The 19,633-nt window shown below is 45.6% G+C and overlaps 1 protein-coding gene across 3 annotated transcripts in view; it reads right to left on the bottom strand.

The window, feature by feature from the left end:
* MAN2A2 (mannosidase alpha class 2A member 2) overlaps nt 1–19,633 on the bottom strand; it is a 215,596-nt gene that overhangs the window by 89,014 nt on the left and 106,949 nt on the right. For all 3 annotated transcript variants that reach the window (XM_077469210.1, XM_077469208.1, XM_077469209.1), the window contains exons 2-4: nt 16,202–16,356; nt 12,478–12,735; nt 8,319–8,463 (exon numbers count right to left, since the gene is read on the bottom strand). In XM_077469210.1, the coding sequence (XP_077325336.1) occupies nt 8,319–8,463; nt 12,478–12,735; nt 16,202–16,333 (535 nt within the window). In that variant the 5' untranslated portion in view covers nt 16,334–16,356. The remainder of the gene's footprint in view (nt 1–8,318; nt 8,464–12,477; nt 12,736–16,201; nt 16,357–19,633) is intronic.

The raw sequence follows: 19,633 nt of genomic DNA on the forward strand, positions 1-19,633 counted from the left end.
CTGTCATGCTGACCAATATACTTCGATACTTTGAGACATTGGCCTGCAACAAGAAATCTGATAAGGGCTTCTGACCTTTTCCAGCTTGATGACTCTGGATGTAATGAAGCCATGGGTCAGCAGAATAACTAGGCAACTGGCATGTTCACAAGAAGACAAGCAATGGCAGCCCCCCATCTATCTAATGGCAGATTTGCTTTAAAGGAGTGTTACTCTTTTTTTTGGGATGTGAAAACCCCCATCACAGACCTTCCAATGTGGACTTATTGTGTCTCTGCACAGAAGTGGCAAAGCAAATCCAAAGCTGCTTCTACACTCTCGGCTACTTGGCATTTTCCAAGAGCCAGTTCTGGCACTGAAAGTAGCAAGATTCTGAACTAACACAACAAAATTGCCATGCAGCTCAATGTGCTACAGCAGAGTTAGATCCGTTTTTTTGTTTTTTTATGCAAGTCTGTAAACGGCCTTAAATCAGAAATGCTGGACCCCTCAAGTTTCTTGTGTAAAAAGAAAAAAAAAATGCTTTTGGAGAATTTTTGCAACACCTGGTTCCCCTGAACAAAATTTACCCGCTCTCCACCCTATCGAATTAGGTTGGAGGGTCCAGATGTTCATACAATGGGGAAATCTTTCATTACTTTTCTGGGGACAACAAAGTTTGGGATTTTCTTTGACTTTTATTTTCAATGATAATGGTAAACAGGTCAAATAGAGAGTCTCCTTAACATCGACACAGACTGTAATAAAAACTGACGTGTTCTCATCCCTCTCCCCTCTAGCCAAAACAAAGAAAAAAAAAAAAAAGTTTTGCCTTTAGTTATACTTTAATGCTCCCGCCACACTAGTGAGTCTGATGGCACGTCCCCTATAGGCCAATATCTTGCCTTTTGTTGGCTACACTTTTGAGCCAGGCAGGGGGCACTGTCCTGGGAGCACCAATCTTTAAGATCAGGCCTTTTTCTGAATTATTATTTTTTTTGCTAGATTTCTTAGAACCCCCAAACATATATATAGGGCTGCAACTAACGATTATTTTCATAATCGATTAGTTGGCCACTTTTTTCTTCTGTCGAGCCCCCCCCCCCCGCTTCTCTTTTCCTACTGCTTTTTCTACCCAATGATGTTCCAAGCTACTGCTTGCTTCTAAATTGGTTAAAATTACCCATGATTTCTATTTACAATCACAAATATTTAGGTTATGTACCAGTTATACTTATTTTTTCATCTCGTGTTCTGTTCTGTGCGCCTTTCTTTCCATGAACATAGGCAACATATATCAAGGACACATGCTGCTACACAGACTGTTATGCTTTGCATTTCCTTTTATGCCTCTGTCTTTATGGTACCACCTGCTACGGTTTTCTCTGTATACTACTGATTTTTCTTTTTACATGGGCACAACCTGTCTGACTTAAATAAAGAATTATAAAAAATACTGCTTTTAAGCTTTCCAACTCGCCAGTAAAAAATGCATTCTTTTAAATAAATGAGCTGATAAAATGTGCAATTATGAAAGTGTATCAATTCTTTTCCTCTATGAAAACTACTGTTTAAACCATTCATATTAAAGAAGCCTACAGATGTTAGAAGGTAGTCATTGAAAATGGCCCAATTGGGTGATAATCGAATGCAAGGGTTAGCAACCAGTATATTGCGGACAGGTGACTGGTAGATCGCGGACAGGTGACTGACTAACCATTCCAAAAGCATTAAACTGAGTGCAATGCAGGGAGACTACTTGGAAAGTTGGAGCTGTAGTAGGGAACAAGAGCCGCATAAGCCAACGCCTCCTCTGTACTGCTGGCTCCTGTTTCATGCGGAATGATACCAATTGCACTCCCCCCCCCCCCTCTTATTCTCAAAAAGTGGTCTCCAGAGTGGTACAAGCAGCAGAAAAGACGAGATCTTTAGGTCAGTGAGAAGCAATACACTGGGCATAATAATATAGGGCTGCTTTCACACCGATTTGCTGCGGTCTACCCACACCACAGGTGCAGGGCACCTGCAGACTTCCTGCAGGTTTGCTGCGCTTAGCCATAGACTTCTATTATATCCTGTGGTTTTACCATGCCCCAACTTTACGTGTGAACGAGCCCTAGGGGTGCTGCTGTCGAATCCAACTAAGGGCTCATTCATAAGTGCAGCAGGCACTGCTGCTCCTCTGAAAAGTGATACTAATGTGTGTTGACAGGCGTTGAGGAGGAGATTTGTTGCCTCCTCACCACCTGATTTAAATCTATGTGTCATGAACGGGTGTGACCAGATTGTATGGACTGCAAAGAGGAAACCAAAAGGCATGTAAGTGAATAAGAATAACGTTTATTTAAGATAAGTGATATAAATAAGTAAACACCCCAAATACAAATAGTGTTCAACCAACCAACAGAAACCCACAGACAAGAGATAATATATACAGCCTAAGGGAAGTACCAAAATCAAACACGTTAGCCAGGCCAGGGTCATACACAGGGGATCAGCAAATGAACAAGGGCAGGACAAGAGAGGAAGATAATGGATGGGATCAGGCTTACAAGGGAACAGGAACACAGGAGGGACAGGCTCAGGATGGGATCGGGTGCAGGCTCAGGTTACAGGGTTCCGGATACAGGTTGCAGGTACAGGCCAGGGCACAAGGAAGAAAGATTCCAAGGCAAGCATGTGAGGGCTTGCCGGGTATTCATGGGACTGCCAGTGATTGTCCTCATGTAACACCAGAGCGCAGGGAGTGTTGTCTGCTCCATACTGCCAGGACCCATCCGCTGGTGGACATCAGTACTGCAGCCCAATGATGACATAACACCAGCAGGGAAAGACTCTCCTGACAGTTCCAAACTGCCAGGAGACACCTGCTGGTGAACCTCAGTACATCACGCCAAATGATAGATCTTACCAGCGGATGGACCCTTTCCTGACACCACGATTGCTGTGCAATGCACGAGATTGTGACACGGTAGTATGGCAATTAGAGGTTTAAATCAGTTTGAGGAGGCTACACTGTGCCCAGTGATCTTTGACTTCTCCCATGTTCTTCAGGAAGTTCTCCACCTCTTGCCTACCCTGGATCTAATGTGTAGAAGGCACAAGAAGTCGCTGCTCTGTGATATGACTTGAAAGCAATGACGATTAGAACTGCTTATATAATCACTATAGGTTCTTTTAGTCCTGATAAATCAGGTTTGTGGGGACATCTAAGGTGCAAGTTACCCCTCCCTTCTCCATAAACCTAAACATGAAATCTAATTCAAGGCTAGTCAAGTAAATTAAGGCAGTCAGATCTTACCAACACATCCAACCAGCCTCTACTGTCTTTGGCCAGCATTAGTGTCAGTGCACATTATATCAGCTAAATTGCATATTACCTATAAAAAAGGTACATGTGATATGACTGTACGTGACCAGCTAATTTCACAGTCAAGGTTTGCCCTCACTCCATCTACTTTATCTGATTGTACATATAGGAAAACAGGTAAAAATGTCCTGCCTTTTAGCAGAAAGGTTTTTTTTTTTTTTGGAGCTGTAACATGCTGGGGTGAAGAATGGACACACACAGGAAGCAATATTCAACATGCAGCATATTGGGAAGGCAGTCAGAGGCTTCACATTGATAAAGATGGGTTGTGCTTTTATTTCTAAAATGTCACATGGTTAGGTCATTTGATATTTGGTCATATTTGATATAGTCTTTAGATGTTTTAAATAATCTAGTGAGCCAGCAATGTTGCAGTATAAAGCTATCAAGGACCGGCTACCGACGTGTCTTACTTATAAAGCTGCAATACACATCGGTTCTGTCAGGAAAGGATGACTGGGAACAGTAGTTCCTCACCTGTCAGTGCGTGATTGCGGGCGCCTATGCGTGTGGTTACCAGCGCCAGGTGGGTAATTTAAACACAGCTGCTTCACCCAAACTTTGCTGCCCGATCTACAGAATTCCTGAGAATTATCTGTTGACCTGATCTGACCTTGTGTATACCCGGCTTGACCTGTGACCTCCTCTGCTATCCGCCTGCATCTGACCCCGGCTTGCCTAACGACTCTGCACCTGCCTTATCCTCTGATCCATCCGTGCCTGCCTGTTACCAACCCGGTTTGTCCTGTGACTCCGTTCCTGTCTCCTGCACCGACCGTCTGTTTGACCGGCCTGTACGACTTCCCTGTAAATCTGTACTCAGAGCTACTTACCTGTTCCAGTGTGTGTGATCCTTGGTTCCATCCAGTTGCTCTCTCCTGCCAAGTCTGCTGATCCAGTTACAGCTTCCTCTGGAAATCTCCTGATCCACCTCCAGCTGTTGATACTGCCAGGCACTCATGCTACCTTGCACTCCTGGGCCTCCTGTGTTCTCTATCAGGGGCCACCAGTCAGGGATGCAAGAGAGGTCTCCATCTGCATTCCGGGCTCATCCATTAGGTATGTGACAGTATCAGGCAGCCATGTTTGAGCCCGAGCAGGGAGCCTCTCTGATGGATGAACTTTGTTTATACCTAGCTGGCCTGACTCAAGCCCTCTCTCCTCCTACTACAGCCCTGGGGTCTCCACACGGTTCTGTTGGCACACCTGCTCTGCCTGCAGTAGTGATTTTACCCGGTGAACCTTGTGTACCCACGCCAGAAAGGTTTTCGGGTGAGCGCAAATTCTGGGCCTTCTATAACTCCTGTGAGCTCTACTTTGCCCTTCAGCCACGCACCTTCTCCTTGGAAGCTATTAAAGTGGGCTTTGCGATTTCCCTTCTCCAGAATGAGCCTCAGACTTGGGCACACCGTCTCCTTGAACAAAAAGCATCAGAACTGACTAACCCAACAATGTTTTTTTTATGCCATGGCTCAAATTTATGAGGGCCCTCAGCTATCAGCAACTGCAGAAGCCACACTTCTTTTTCTCAATGTGACTGGTTTTCCCTGTTGCCATTAGCAGAGTTCGCCTATAACAATTCTACCCACTCTACCATTAAAGAGGAAGTAAACCCTGATGGGTTTACTTCCTCTTTGTCTCCCTGCAAAGGTAAAGCATAATGGGCTACTATGCATCGCCTACCTGACACAAGAGCCAGCGATGTCACCGCAGTCCCCTGTAGTCCGGAGTATCCATCTTCTTCTGGGTATCGCTGCTCAGAGCCACTCACATCGCCGGAGCAGCGATGACATCACTCACTGCGCATAGGAGCCGCCACTAACGGCATATCGCCGTTAGCAGCGGCATGCTGCTAACGGCAATAGTGCACCTGCACGCCGCTGTGTACGGCGCATGCGCCGTAGACAGCTGTCATTGTCTTTTAGTAAATATCTCCTAAACCGTGTAGGTTTAGGAGATATTTCTTGGACCTACAGGTAAGCCTTAATCTAGGCTTACATGTAGGTCAAAGTCATTTGTAAGGGTTTACAACCACTTTAAACAAACTCCGTTCTTTGCCAGCTATGGTTACCATCCATCATTTCTGCCCAACTCTGTTCCTGAATGTTCTGTACCAGCTATTCGAGACTGTGAATTTTTTCAGCACTAATAATAAATTATTGCAAGAAACAATGGACAGAGCACAAGAACTCAGACTTTTGATAAGAAGAGACGGGGGAGAACCGATTATGAAGCCTGAAGACCAGGTGTGGCTGTCCACAGTTAACCTTAGGCTCCCATGCCCATCAAAGAAATTGGGCCCCAGGTTTTTGGGTCCTTTCCAAATGAAGAGAAGGATCAATGAGGTGGCCTACGAGCTGGAACTACCAGAATAATTTTAGGTACATCCCGTTTTTCATATCTTGCTATTAAAGCCTGCTGTTTCCAATCACTTCCCAGGACGAGCTATGGATCCTCCTGACCCTGTAGTGATCGATGGTGAGGAAGAGTTTGAAGTAGAGGTAATAATGGATTGTAGGAAGAGAAATAATCAAATTCAATACCTCATCAAGTAGAAAGGGTACGGTTATGAAGAAAACTTGTGGGAGCCTGAAGATAACATTCATGCCAAACGACTGATCCAGTCCTTCAAGAGGTCCCACCCTGAGAAAATTGCCCGGTTAGGCATCCTGAGGCTGCCCCCGGGGGGTGGGGGGGGGGGCAATGTCAGGAAAGGCTGGTTGGGAACAGTAGTACCTCACCTGTCAGTGCTCCATTGCGGGCGCCTATGCATGGGAGCACGTGCGCGGTTACCGGCACCAGGCGGGTTATTTAAACACAGCTTCTTCTCCCATACGTTGCTGCCTGATCTACAGCATTCCTGAGCATTATCCGTTAATCTGGTCTGACCTTGTGTATACCCAGCTTGACCTTTGCCCTCATCTGCTTTCCCCCTGCCTCTGACCCCAGCTTGCCTAACGACTCTGCACTTGCCTTATCCTCTGATCCATCCGTGACTGCCTGTTACAGACCCGGCTTGTCCTGTGACTCCGTTCCTGTCTCCTGCACCAACCGTCTGTGTTTGAACCAGCCTGTCCGACTTTCCTGTACATCTGTAGTCAGAGCTACTTACCTGTTCCAGTGTGTGTGATCCTTGGTTCCAGCCAGTTCCTGTCTTCTGCCAAGTCTGCTGATCCAGCTACAGCTTCCTCTGGAAACCTCCTGATCCACCTCTGGCTGTTGATCCTGCCAGGCACTCGTGGTACCGTGCACTCCTGGGCTTCCTGTCTTCTCTATCAGGGGCTGCCAGTTAGGGATGCAAGAGAGGTCTCCATCTGCATTCCGGGCTCCTCCATTCGGTACGTGTCAGTTTTCTTCTCTTAGGCTGCTTTCACACTGGGGCGGTATTCAAGCGTTACAGCGCTAAAAATAGCGCCTGTGTAACGCCTGAAAAAAACCGGCCCCTTTAACTCCAGTGTGAAAGCCGGAGGGCTTTCACACTGGAGCGATGCGCTGGCAGGACGGTGAAAAAAGTCCTGCTAGCCGCATCTTTGCAGCGGTGAAGGAGCGGTGTATTCACCGCTACTATACCGCTCCTACCCATTGAAATCAATGGGACACCGCGGCAATACCGCCGGCAAAGCGCCGCTGCAGCGGCGCTTTGCGGGCGGGTTTAACCCCTTTTCGGCCGCTAGCGGGGGTTAAAACCACCCCGCTAGCGCCCGCACACCGCCGCTAAAACGACGGTAAAGCGCCGCTAAAAATAGCGGCACTTTACCGCCGACGCTGCTCCCGCCCCAGTGTGAAAGCAGCCTTAGAGTTTCGTTTTAAAAGTCAGAATATAGCAGCTGTTCTTTCACTGTTTACTTTTATATCTTGATCAAATGACCCATACAAACAGGCTACTACAAACTGCCAATGGCTGTTTTTCATAAATCAAATAAAAACATGTCAATTGAAATACTGAATTTCTTAGCCAAGTAGCAGCCTGAGCCCCTGCGAGAGCTCTAGGATGGAATCCTGAGTAGTACAATGACAGCTGCAGGCTTTAAGTCTGCCAGACTTGGTAATTTGGAAGGGCACTAGGAAAATGATGAATACAAAAATCCCAATCAGACTATGACAGGGACAAATTTTGAGAAACAGAATCATAGAAGGCAGACGTACAAATAGTTTAAAAAGCTCCCGATGTGAACATTTGCATACAATTCAGTTTTTCTAAATTGTCCTTCGATATACATTTTATATATCGTACCCAAAGTCAATGTTAGAACAATGTCAGATGACACAATAGGGTTGATTTACTAAAACTAGAGCGTGCAAAATCTGGTTCAGCTCTGCATGAAAAACCAATCAGCTTCCAGGTTTTTTTTTTTTTTTATTCGGCAAAGCCTAAATTGGAGAAGCTGAAGTTAGAAGCCGACTGGCTTCTATGCACAGCTGCACCAGATTTTGCACTCTCCAGTCTTAGTAAATCAACCCCAGATTCTATGCTAGGACAATGTCAGATGGCACACCATGTCAATGCTAGAACAATGTCAGATGGCACCCTATGCCAATGCTAGAACAATGTCAGATGGCACCCTATGTCAGTGCTAGAACAATATCAGATGGCACACCATGTCAATTCAAGGACAATGTCAGTTGGCACCCTATGTCAATGCTAGAACAATATCAGATGGCACACCATGTCTATACTAGGACAATGTCAAATGGCACACCATGTCAATTCAAGGACAATGTCAGTTGGCATGCTAGGACATTATCGGATGGGGGATCCACAGCACTATCTTTAAGCCACTGTGTTAAATCATATTCTCTGGAAACCTGGTTTTCCACTTGCCTCTGCAGTGCTGATGCTGCATTCACTTCTGCTTCAAGCGCATAGAGTTTTTGTACTTTAATAATAAATATAAACATATACAGAACATCTGTTTATGAAGGATGTGTACATACAATACAGCACAAAAAAGCTGTGTGTTCTTCTTACCAGGATCATTGTGTGAGTGTGGAACGACAAACACCTGAAGAGGTTCCGTCTCCCATTCATTAGGATCATATGTGATGTCAAATCCTTGTTTCCAAACCCCTCCATCCACATTATCAAAAGGCAACTGTGTGTAAATATCCAGCATCTGAAAAATAATGTATACATTCATTTACAGAAAACCGTAAAAAAAAAAAAAAAAAAAAAAAAAAAAAAAAAAGAGTGTGTACACTTTATTACACAAAGTATTGGGACACCTGCCTTTACATGCACAGGAACTTTAATGGCACCCAGTCTTAGCCCGTAGGGTTCAATATCGAGTTGGCCCACCCTTTGCAGCAATAACAGCTTCAACTCTTCTGGGAAGGCTGCCCACACGGTTTAGGAGGGTGTCTATGGGAATGTTTGACTATTCTTCCAGAAGCGCATTTGTGAGGTCAGGCATTGATGTTGGAAGAGAAGGCCTGGCTCGCAGTCTCCACTCTAATTCACCCCATAGGTGTTCTATTGGGTTGAGGTCAGGACCCTGTGCAGGCCAGTCAATCCCCCCCCCCCCCCCCAAACTCACTCATCCATGTCTTTATGGACCTTGCTTTGTGCACTGGTCCAGATCATTTGGTGGAGGGGGGATTATGGGTATGGGGTTGTTTTTCAGGGGTTGGGCACAGGAGTCCTGACCTCAACCCAATAGAGCACCTTTTGGGATGAATTGGAGCGGACACTGCGAGCCAGGCCTTCTCATCCACATCAGTGCCTGACCTCACAAATGCGCTTTTAAGACTGGGATGCCATTAAAGTTCATCTGCATGTAAAGGCAGTCGTCAAAATACTTTTGACAATATTGTGTATATATTAATATATTTATGTATTAATATAATATATCTCAAATGGAGGTAATTGCAGATTCACATTTGAAAATTGCAATGAATGCTGGCACTTGAACATATTTGTTCCTCCACATGGGGCTGGATGGTCAGCTGCTGATGAATCTCAGTGGCCACTGTTTGGATTGATTTTAGAAACACAATTAAAGTTGAACTCTAGGTGTGATTCGTGTTGCATACATACCTTGGTACAGTGCAAGTATGTGTATCTCATATTTGATGGGAAGTGGATGATCACTGTAGTAGTTAGCACTACTACAGTGATAACAGATATCTTCCAGGATCTGTGCCAAGCAGCTCACCCTCTGCACACTGACCACAGGGCAGAGGGTGAGCAGGACCCAAATCACTGCAGTTGTGCCATTTGGAACCCCAGAGGAGAGAAACTGAAAGCAATGATGCCCTGCTAATAAGCAGTATCTTTGCAACAATTCCCAGTGCAGCTTGGTTGGCATAATAGAAAAAAAAAAGAGTTTTGCTTTATTATTTGCTTAGTACACAGTGCAGCGGATGTAATAGATCATGGCAACCGAATATAAGCTTTGTTTAATAAGATCATATCATACTGCTGAAGACTCATTATTTGATATGGACTATAAAGGCTCAATTCGATCAGCCATAATAAACCATATTTCTGTTGATTATTTATGTAATATAAAGATCTCCATGTTTCTTTTCTCCTTCTCTTTTTTTCTTCATTTAATATGGAGAGGATGAGCTATGAATAAAGAGGATGCTGCAAAAAGAGCATATTAAAAAAGCTCCATATATAATCCTTTTGTATGCGCCACAAGACAATATGGATAATCCATAATGCCAAGTGACACTTCTGTTGGAACGTTGATGAAGTCTGTCACTGCATGTAAAAATAAACCATGTCACTCGTACACAGACGCCACCTGCCTAAAGTAGACTTTGCACTAAAAGTGAAGGTCTGCTTATGAACCTTACCCCCATACTACATCCCTCACTCCCCCCCCATCCCACGACCCTCACTCCCCACATCCCACGACCCTCGCTCACCCCCATCCCACGACCCTCACTCACCCCCATCCCACGACCCTCGCTCACCCCCATCCCTCGCTCCCCCATCCCACGACCCTCGCTCCCCCCATCCCACGACCCTCGCTCCCCCCATCCTACGACATTCGCTCCCCCCCATCCTACGACATTCGCTCCCCCCCATCCTACGACATTCGCTCCCCCCATCCTACGACCCTCGCTCCCCCCATCCTACGACCCTCGCTCCCCCATCCCACGACCCTCACTCCCCCCCCCATCCCACGACCCTCACTCCCCCATCCTACGACCCTCGCTCCCCCCATCCTACGACCCTCGCTCCCCCCCATCCTACGACCCTCGCTCCCCCCCATCCTACATCCCTCGCTCCCCCCCATCCTACATCCCTCACTCCCCCCCATCCTACATCCCTCACTCCCCTCATCCTACATCCCTCACTCCCTCCCATCCTACATCCCTCACTCCCCCCCATCCTACATCCCTCACTCCCCACCATCCTACGACCCTCACTCCCCCATCCTACGACCCTCACTCCCCCATCCTACGACCCTCGCTCACCCCCATCCTACGACCCTCGCTCCCCCTCATCCTACGACCCTCGCTCCCCCCATCCTACGACCCTCGCTCCCCCCATCCTACGACCCTCGCTCCCCCCATCCCACAACTTTCACTCACCCCCATCCTACGACCCTCACTCCCCACATCCCACGACCCTCGCTCACCCCCATCCTACGACCATCACTCCCCCCATCCCACGACCCTCACTCCCCACATCCCACGACCCTCGCTCACCCCCATCCTACGACCCTCACTCCCCACATCCCACGACCCTCGCTCACCCCCATCCCACGACCCTCGCTCACCCCCATCCTACGACCCTCACCCCCCATCCTATGACCCTCACTCCCCACATCCCACGACCCTCGCTCACCCCCATCCCACGACCCTCGCTCACCCCCATCCCACGACCCTCGCTCACCCCCATCCCACGACCCTCACCCCCCATCCTATGACCCTCACTCCCCCCATCCCACGACCCTCACTCCCCCCATCCCACGACCCTCACTCCCCCCATCCCACGACCCTCACTCCCCCCATCCCACGACCCTCACTCCCCCCATCCCACGACCCTCACTCCCCCCCATGCCACGTCCCTCACTCCCCCATCCCACGACCCTCACTCACCCCCATCCTACAACCCTCACCCCCCATCCTATGACCATCACTCCCCCCATCCTACGACCCTCACTCCCCACATCCCACGACCCTCACTCCCCACATCCCACGACCCTCACTCCCCACATCCCATGACCCTCACTCACCCCCATCCTACAATGCTTGCCCCCCCATCCTACGACCCTCACTCCCCCCATCCCATGACCCTCGCCCCCCCATCCCACGATATTCACTCCCCCCATCCTACAACCCTCACTCCGCCATCCCACGACCCTCGCTCACCCCCCCCATCCTATGACCCTCACTCCCCCCACCCTCGCTCACCTCCATCCTATGACCCTCACCTCCCCCATTCTATGACACGCGACCCCCCATTCTACAACCCTCGCTCCCCCTCATCCTACGACCCTCGCTCTCCCCCTCCCTATCCTACGATCCTTACCTCACCCTCCCCCCATCCTATGACCCTCACTCCCCCATCTAAAATCACTGCATAATGCTGTAAAAACAAAAAAATGCACACCTTATTTGGGTGATTTTTCCTCACTTCGTGCCTCGTTGACAGACAACAGTATAAATAAAAAAAAAAAAAAAAAAAACTAATATGAGGGTTAAAGCTTTCCTTTACTGCACTAGTAACAAGCTGTCACAGGGACAGGAACCAACAGGAAATGGCAACAGAATACAAGATAAAGTGGCTGGAGCTATACTTGACCAACATTATATGTATTCTGCAAGCAATATACAGGATATAAAATCCTACTTCACCATTCGTACATTCCAATCTACAGAGAAACTGGTGGAGATTCTATAATTTGTAATCATGTTTACCTATAAAGCATCAGCCTATCTCATTGTACACTAAGTTTAAGGAAATTATAAGGATACGAGGATCAACTACCAAATGATAGTGGTAAAGACTGCCTTCCAGAGCTTAAAAACAAAAGGGAACTGGTTATTTCCAAAGTATGCTTTTCTCATTAAAAAGAATATACAGTTAAAAAAAAATAATAATAAAAAAATGATATTATAATAAATATATATATTATCCCAATTTTGGCAAACTTTTTTTTTTTTTTTACCTGTAAATCGGTTTTCTTGCCTTTACTTGCTACAGCAAACTGACAGTCCTGGGGTGATATAGAATAGAAGCTGGGCCGAGGGTCTGGTGGAATGACCCAACTCCCATTAGACGTGTGATACGGGATCAGGATTGGTTGTCCATCTGCATTTGCTGTTAACTCTAGAACGGAATCCTTAATGTGGCTGATGATTTCATGGTTCTCCTCCAAGAGCTGCTCCAGTTGCTCTATCCGGTTCTGCAGGACAGAAATCTGGCTCTAGATTTGGGGAAAACAGGCAAAATGTTTAAACAGTTCTAACTGATAATGCTTTTAAAGAATCTTGAAAGGAGCCAAGTCCTAAAACATAAATAATGGCAAAATATCCTGGAAACAAAAGGGTTCTTGTTAGAAGACCAAAATAAAGCTGGAAAAGGGACAAAAATCAACACATCTATGGGCATGCAGAGTTTTTTTTTTTTTCACATGCTATTGCCGCTGTTAGCAGAAATCATTGTGTTCTGCCAGCCAGGAACGTGCCCCAGGCTGGCAGAACACAATTGCACTGCAGGTGGCAGTCCCCGTCCCCCCCTCAACATTGAGTATGTTGATGGGGGAATCGAGCAATTTTTTTTCCTTCCACCCATAGTGGAAGGAAAGACAATTGAATCATCTACAGGCTCCTTCAAAAAGGAGAAGTATGGCCAAACCCATTTTGGTTGTACTTTGACTATGGATCACAGGAGTGCAGTTTGTTCTGCACTCCTGTGACTCGTTTTGAGCCAACAGTGGGCTAAAGCCTGCTGCTGACTAACGTCACTCAATCGGTCCTAGGCTCAGGAAAAATCCCAACTTTAAAGTCGAGATCCACTAAGCTGCCTGGACCAGCAGCTGGCTCAGCCTCTTAGTAAGTCGCTGTGAGCCTGAGCCAGCCATTCCTGCCCCCTCCACAGGGTCCAGTGAGAGCTGACGGGGAAGAGCAGAGGCTCTCTGCTCTGCTCTCTGTCTTTAGCCTGCAATCAGTGGTGTTTGGTCGCTCAGTTCTTGGCCTTAGAGGCGGTAAGGGACAGCTGACGCTGGGGGATCAGTGCTGCAGCCATCTAGGAGAGTATAATTTTTTTTTATTCAGTATCATACAGTTCTTCTGTAGGGGAAAAACATTTATTCCTATGTGGAATGTTTTCCAAAACCGATAACGATGCAGAGGAAGAAAGTAGATAATGAAGAAAAGATGGCATTACCACAACTCTCACTCCCCAGTTTCAGGTTTGTCATGAGCATATTACAAGCCTTATTAAAAGAAAAAAAAAAGAAAATGCCAGAACCTATTACTTTGTTATGACCAGATTGGCAGGTTTAATAAGTTACGTTTGTGGGACCCGGCAGAGCCAGTACTCCTAAAACCCAGCATCAGCCTGCATTCCGGGCATTTGTCCCTGGGTGCATACTGCCCTAAACATTAGTACCACTCGATACACCGCCCAGCCCTGTCCGAGTCTCAGAGTTTTACACACTGCCAGCAAGGAGGTTGGACAGTGCATCTGTGCCTTCCACCCCACAATAATGCTGGAATCTCACACACATGGCCATTAAAGGCGTAGTGTGCATGCGGCTCTATTCCTTTGAACCCTAGTTGATGCTGTAGACCTAGGACCAGTACCTTTTGGGTCTAAACTGCATATTTAAAAAAAGACAACCCTAGCCTCATGTATGCAAGAATGTAAAGGAATTGCATTGTCTATATAAGCGTTTGTTACCCAAAACACCTATTCCCAATATGTGCCTGTTGTACCTTTCCTTTATATGATTTCCTTTATATGAAATCCCTAGTGTTCCTGCTAGTCCGCATGCTTTCCTATTAAAAACTAACCACACTAAGCAGGAGAGCACACCATGTTGAGTTCTATAGCTGTGCTTTAAACTCAGCCTGCTCTCCTCCAATGATCAAACTTGTGCTGACACGCCCTGCTGCACAACCATTTTACTGGGAAGCTCAGTGTGCTGCTGCGTCCACCCCCCCCCCCCCCCAAGCTCTTATGCAGCTAAGAACAGAGGGAATGTGATCACTTATAAAAAAAAAAAAAAAAAAAAAAGGGAAAAAAGGGTATTTATATATATTGTTTATATCCATACACACGCTTTGTCTTTCATTTCTATTTTAAACTGAATGGGTTGTTTTACTAGGTGATCCTTTACAATCACTTCTTCCTTTGATTTGTACTGAACTATACTTGAGAGAGATAGATCTGATTGTCCTGGGCAACACATATAATTTTTTTTCCAAACAGAGGATACTGTCAAAATGAAGTAAAATTCAAAGGACCTCTATGCATACTGTGAAAATGTTAGGAAAAGCAATATCTGAAACTGCTAGAACACAATTGTACATGGCTATGAATGAACTTGCACAGAATATGGAATACCTGATATTTGTGTAACTTTGCTTTACAGCAATTGCTTCATTTAGCAAGGATATAGCAAAATAAAAGCTATAGCTAAATAAACCTTTAGGCACCACAAAGCGCCAAACAGTACCGTCTCCTCCCCAACCCAATATGACCTATTGCCAGGCCCCAGGGCAGAGAAGAGGATGCCCGCCCATCTCAAGGTACATGTGACACCGTATGGTACCCTGCTGTCCAGAAGTAAAAGGGTCTCTTCAGGCATATACTGGCCATTGGGACTACAGGGAGTTTCCCGGTGGGCCGATGGCTCAGTGGGCCGGTTTCAGTGACAAAGTAATGGCTGCGCGGCTTGCCCTCAACTTCACACAGTGATGTGAGAAAGATGAGAAAAATACAGAGGAGAATAAGTGAAATAATAAAAGAGGTTAGTGAAGACTACTTATGTTTTTTTGCACAATTACGTATAGTTTTATATACAGTTTTTGTGCTTGTTTGCAAAATTAAAGTGGGCTGGCCTGGATGAAGTCCAGGGCCAAATTTTGGTCCCAGTCCAGCCCTGGGTCTCTTTAACAAAGTCTGCTGTTCGTAGGAAAAACAGCCTTTCCAATACAACCTCAATTTTTTTAGATCTTCCAATTTTCCAGAGCATATTTACTTGAGACTTTTATTAAAACCTCTTTTTATAAAACCATGTCATGAAAAGAATGTAATTTATGTACAGTAGTTCTTTAATACTCTATTGAAAAAACACATTCCGCACACAAACCTCGCTTAATGGAAGCAATTTCTCTTTGAAAGTGCAATGCAGGAGTAAAACATTTACTGTCCTCCAACTGCACCCTATACCAAATCTTAATTGCTGTATCAAGGATGAAACTTCAGGATCGAGGATTCTCTTATCGTACAATAAGAAAAAGGAGGTCAGGCAGAGGTGTATGGGAAAACAGGCATTATGTAAGAGAACACACACATCACAGCAGAAAATGTGTCACTGCTCCATGAAAATGAAATATGGAGATTAGAAGCTGTTTTAAGTGGAAACAGTGAAGGTCACAAATGCATCATTTCCAAAAGCTTGCCTAGACTCTTACAGTGATGCTATGAGGCGAATGTAATTATAAAGAGTTCCAAAACCATGCTACAGTGTAAATATTTTATAGCTGTATAATGCAGAATATATAAATAGGCATTGCCATAGAAGGAGGGCATTTTAGGAGAGGCTGAAAGAATATCCCCGTCATAGCTCTATAAGCAGCTGACCTTCATTCATTCTCTAAAAGTCCTTCATGCAATTATGTGGTAACATTTAATGGCTAAGCAGTGATCAGATCTCTTCGTACCCTGGGAAAGTTGCCTCCGTTCTGTCTCCTGGGAGGGTCGTGTTGCACCTTGTCCAGCATAAGATACAAAGAGAAGACGGCCACGCAAAAGATGGCCGCTCCACACACAGTAACCTGCTTCTTCAGTTTCATCCCTGGGAGCTCAAGGAACAGACCTGAAATAGATCACAAACAGGGAGAGATGTGTTAAAAACCTTCCCAACCACGTCTTTTTTCCACAAAACCTTAGCTATTCAAATTGATCTGCAGTGAATTCAGCTACATTTAAAGCTCTCCTGTCACCTACAGAAAAATGAACTGCAGCTCAAAGCCCGCAAGTCTCTGTGGTTTCATGTGCCGGTCGATGGAGATCGTCAATGCTCCCCACATGGAACAAACAAGTCGGCCGAACTCCGATGACATCAGCTTTTACAAAGCTTTATCATTCCAGGACTCTATGATTTAGTACCGCAATAATCAAGCATTGAAAGGCTGGTGTCATTGGCAGTGGGACAGCGTGTTCACACCTACGGAAAACAGACAGACATTTTTCTAGGCTAGGCCAGTATTGATAAGGTCTATAGTTATGCTCTTTGAAAGAATTCATGAACAGCCTGTTTCACTAGCAAGGCTCTTGGGTAGAAATGGGAATGAGTTCCTAAACTCGGGGTAAACCTGTATGTCTCGTCATTAGTGCAGAGCATGCACTGGGAGTATTCTGGGCAGAAAAGGAGAATATAAAAAACACAAGGTTCATAAGCTCTTACAATCATTATTTGAAATGAGGACAGTTATTTCCAGCAACAAGACCTGAAACCAAAAGTCACAAGGCTAACTACATTACATATGCGTTATAGCTTAGTAAATTGAGCCCACTGTCTTTCAGAAGTCTTTTTATCCATGTGATATTTGTGATTTCATTGTGATGCCAAAAAGCTCACAAGTAATTCCACAGTTCTTTATAAAGTCCACAGTTTCCTCGATGTTCTCAGTTTTTCTCTTATGGCACTTAGGCACGGCTCACACTGATGAGACAATCGCTCTGACTTTGGAGCACTTGTCGCATCAGAAGTCAGACCTCATTCTGTGCAATGGAACCGTTCTAGTCGTTGCGACTTGAGTCGATCCGACTTACAAAAAGGTTCCTGCATTTTTGGTCTGACTTTGGTATGACTAGAACTGACTTCTGTAAAAGAAGTTGCATGCAAGTTGTGCCGATGTTGTGCTGGGATTAAGACTTTGAAGTCATGGGCAGTGTGAACCTGGGCAAAAACCCATGCTTCTTTGATCTCTGTAACAACAAAGGCCTATTGACTCGCCAACGGTTCTATGATCCCCATATCACCAAAGACCCATTGACTCACCAGTGCTTCTATGATCCCTGTAACACCAAGTACCCATTGGCTCACATATACTTCTATGATCCCTGTAACACAAAAGTACCCATTGACTCACCAGTGCTTCTATGATCCCCATAACACCAAAGACCCACTGACACAAGAATTTAAACACATGAGCTAAAATGCATATGTCTCGATTCCCTATATTATAAATAGCATCTGTTCCCATCTCACCACTGTAGTGTGTTTTAAAAAATACCACGTACATATTTTTTTTTGTTAATTGTCAGCACCATGTAAAAGTAAAAAAGCAATATAATGGCCATATCATGATACAGAAGACATGCACACTAAAAAAAATAAAAAAATAAAATAAAAATGTTCATAGAAGATTTGCCTATATTTGGCCAACTGGGCTTCAGTTCTATGTAGCATTAGCAGGTGGGTTTTCTGCATTGCATCTTAAAGCGATAGTAAAAGCTTGTTTTTTTAAATAACAAACATGTTATCCTACAGTAGTTTTGCACAGAGCAGCCTTCTCGGGTCCCCTGTCGGCGCTCCTGTCCCCTCCCTCCTGCCGATTGCCCCTCGAGCAGGCAGCTTGCTATGGGGGCACATGAGCAGGAGCGCTCCCTAGACACGGCTCTCTGTGTCCATTCACACACACAGCTGTGGCTCGGCCCGCCCCCTCTCTCCCCTCATTGGCTCACTAGCTGTGATTGACTGCAGTGGGAGGCAATGATTCCTGCTGCTGCCTCAGCCAATGAGGAGTGAGAGTCCCCGGAGAGCCAAGGCTGTCGTGCACATCGCTAGAACGCAATGGGACTCAGGTATGTATTAGGGGGCTGCTGTGCAGAGATGTTTTTCTTTACATTCATGCATAAAATGCATGAAGGTAAAAAACCTTGAGACTTTACAACCACTTTAAGTTTGATACCTATAGCCTGTGCAAGAGGCTTTGCAGGTTTACGATCTTAAGTGTATGAATGCGAGCTGGGGTTTGTGCAGATTCTTGCAGTCTTTTCTCAAGGAGGAGCCCTTCCAGTTCTGTACACTTATGACCTTTCCACACCAATAAGAGTGAACTGTGTGTTTTGAAAAAAGCAAACATCCACACTTATCTAGGCGGATGTAGCATCGATTCGAGTCTGATCCGAGTAATCAGTCTTCAGTGAGCAGGTAACTGTCAGTCTCTGGCTCTCTGCTCTGCCCCTCCAGCACTCACTGGAGTGCTGGGCTGTGGAGGGGGGCAGGAGGGACTGGTTCAGCAGCAGGCTCAGCTGCCCCTCTAGCATCTGGGTGGGTCCTGACATTAAAATTGTGATCCCTCCAGATTCTGGACCGGCTGAGTGACAGACATAAGCCCACGGCTGGCTGAATACGGGTCACATGAGTGCAGAAGGAAGTGCAACTCTTGTGACCTACAGGAGAAATGGGGTCAAAAGAGCTGTGGCCCTATTTCTCCTTTAAAGGGGGGTAAATAAATTTTCATTATCCAATAAAAGCGTGTCTTGGAATTGTTCTCTAAAAAGGGACTGTCTTGAGTTTCCAGCGCCCTGCTCTGGATGAAAAAACACCCTTTGTAATTGACAGTGTTCATTTTGGCAGCAAATTTTTATTTACTTTTAGTCTTAGTCTTAGGACTAAAATGGCATTTTTTTTAGTTTAAGTCCCATTTTAGTCTTCTGCAATGGTTTTAGTTTTAGTCGTATTTTAGTCGACTAAAATAGTATTAATTTAGTCGACGGAATTAATATTGGTAATTGAGAGGGTGTTCTACAGGCTTATCCAAATAAAAAAACTTGTCAGTTTGAGGGAAATCATGTTCCTTACGCAAAGTTTTGTATCCTTGTGTATTATAAAATCCCATAACACAGATTTTGATGAGACGTAAGCATAGAGGTTGTGATTCAATCCTGTGGTTATCCTGCAGGATGTTTTCTCTTGGCATTAGGCAGTTATCTTGGTAAATATCCATTTGCACCTTGGCATAGAGGAGGGGGTCTCCAAAGTACGACCTGTAGGCCACATCCGGCCTGCCAGGCCATTTTTTAGGGCCCACAGCTGGAGTCCTCGGTCCTCCTGTCAGTTGTGGAACTTGCGCTGCGTATTC

Source organism: Lithobates pipiens, unplaced genomic scaffold (genome assembly GCF_037356315.1).
Source record: "Lithobates pipiens isolate NorthernLeopardFrog02 unplaced genomic scaffold, aLitPip1_a1.2 Scaffold_8, whole genome shotgun sequence".
NCBI classification, from domain to species: domain Eukaryota; kingdom Metazoa; phylum Chordata; class Amphibia; order Anura; family Ranidae; genus Lithobates; species Lithobates pipiens.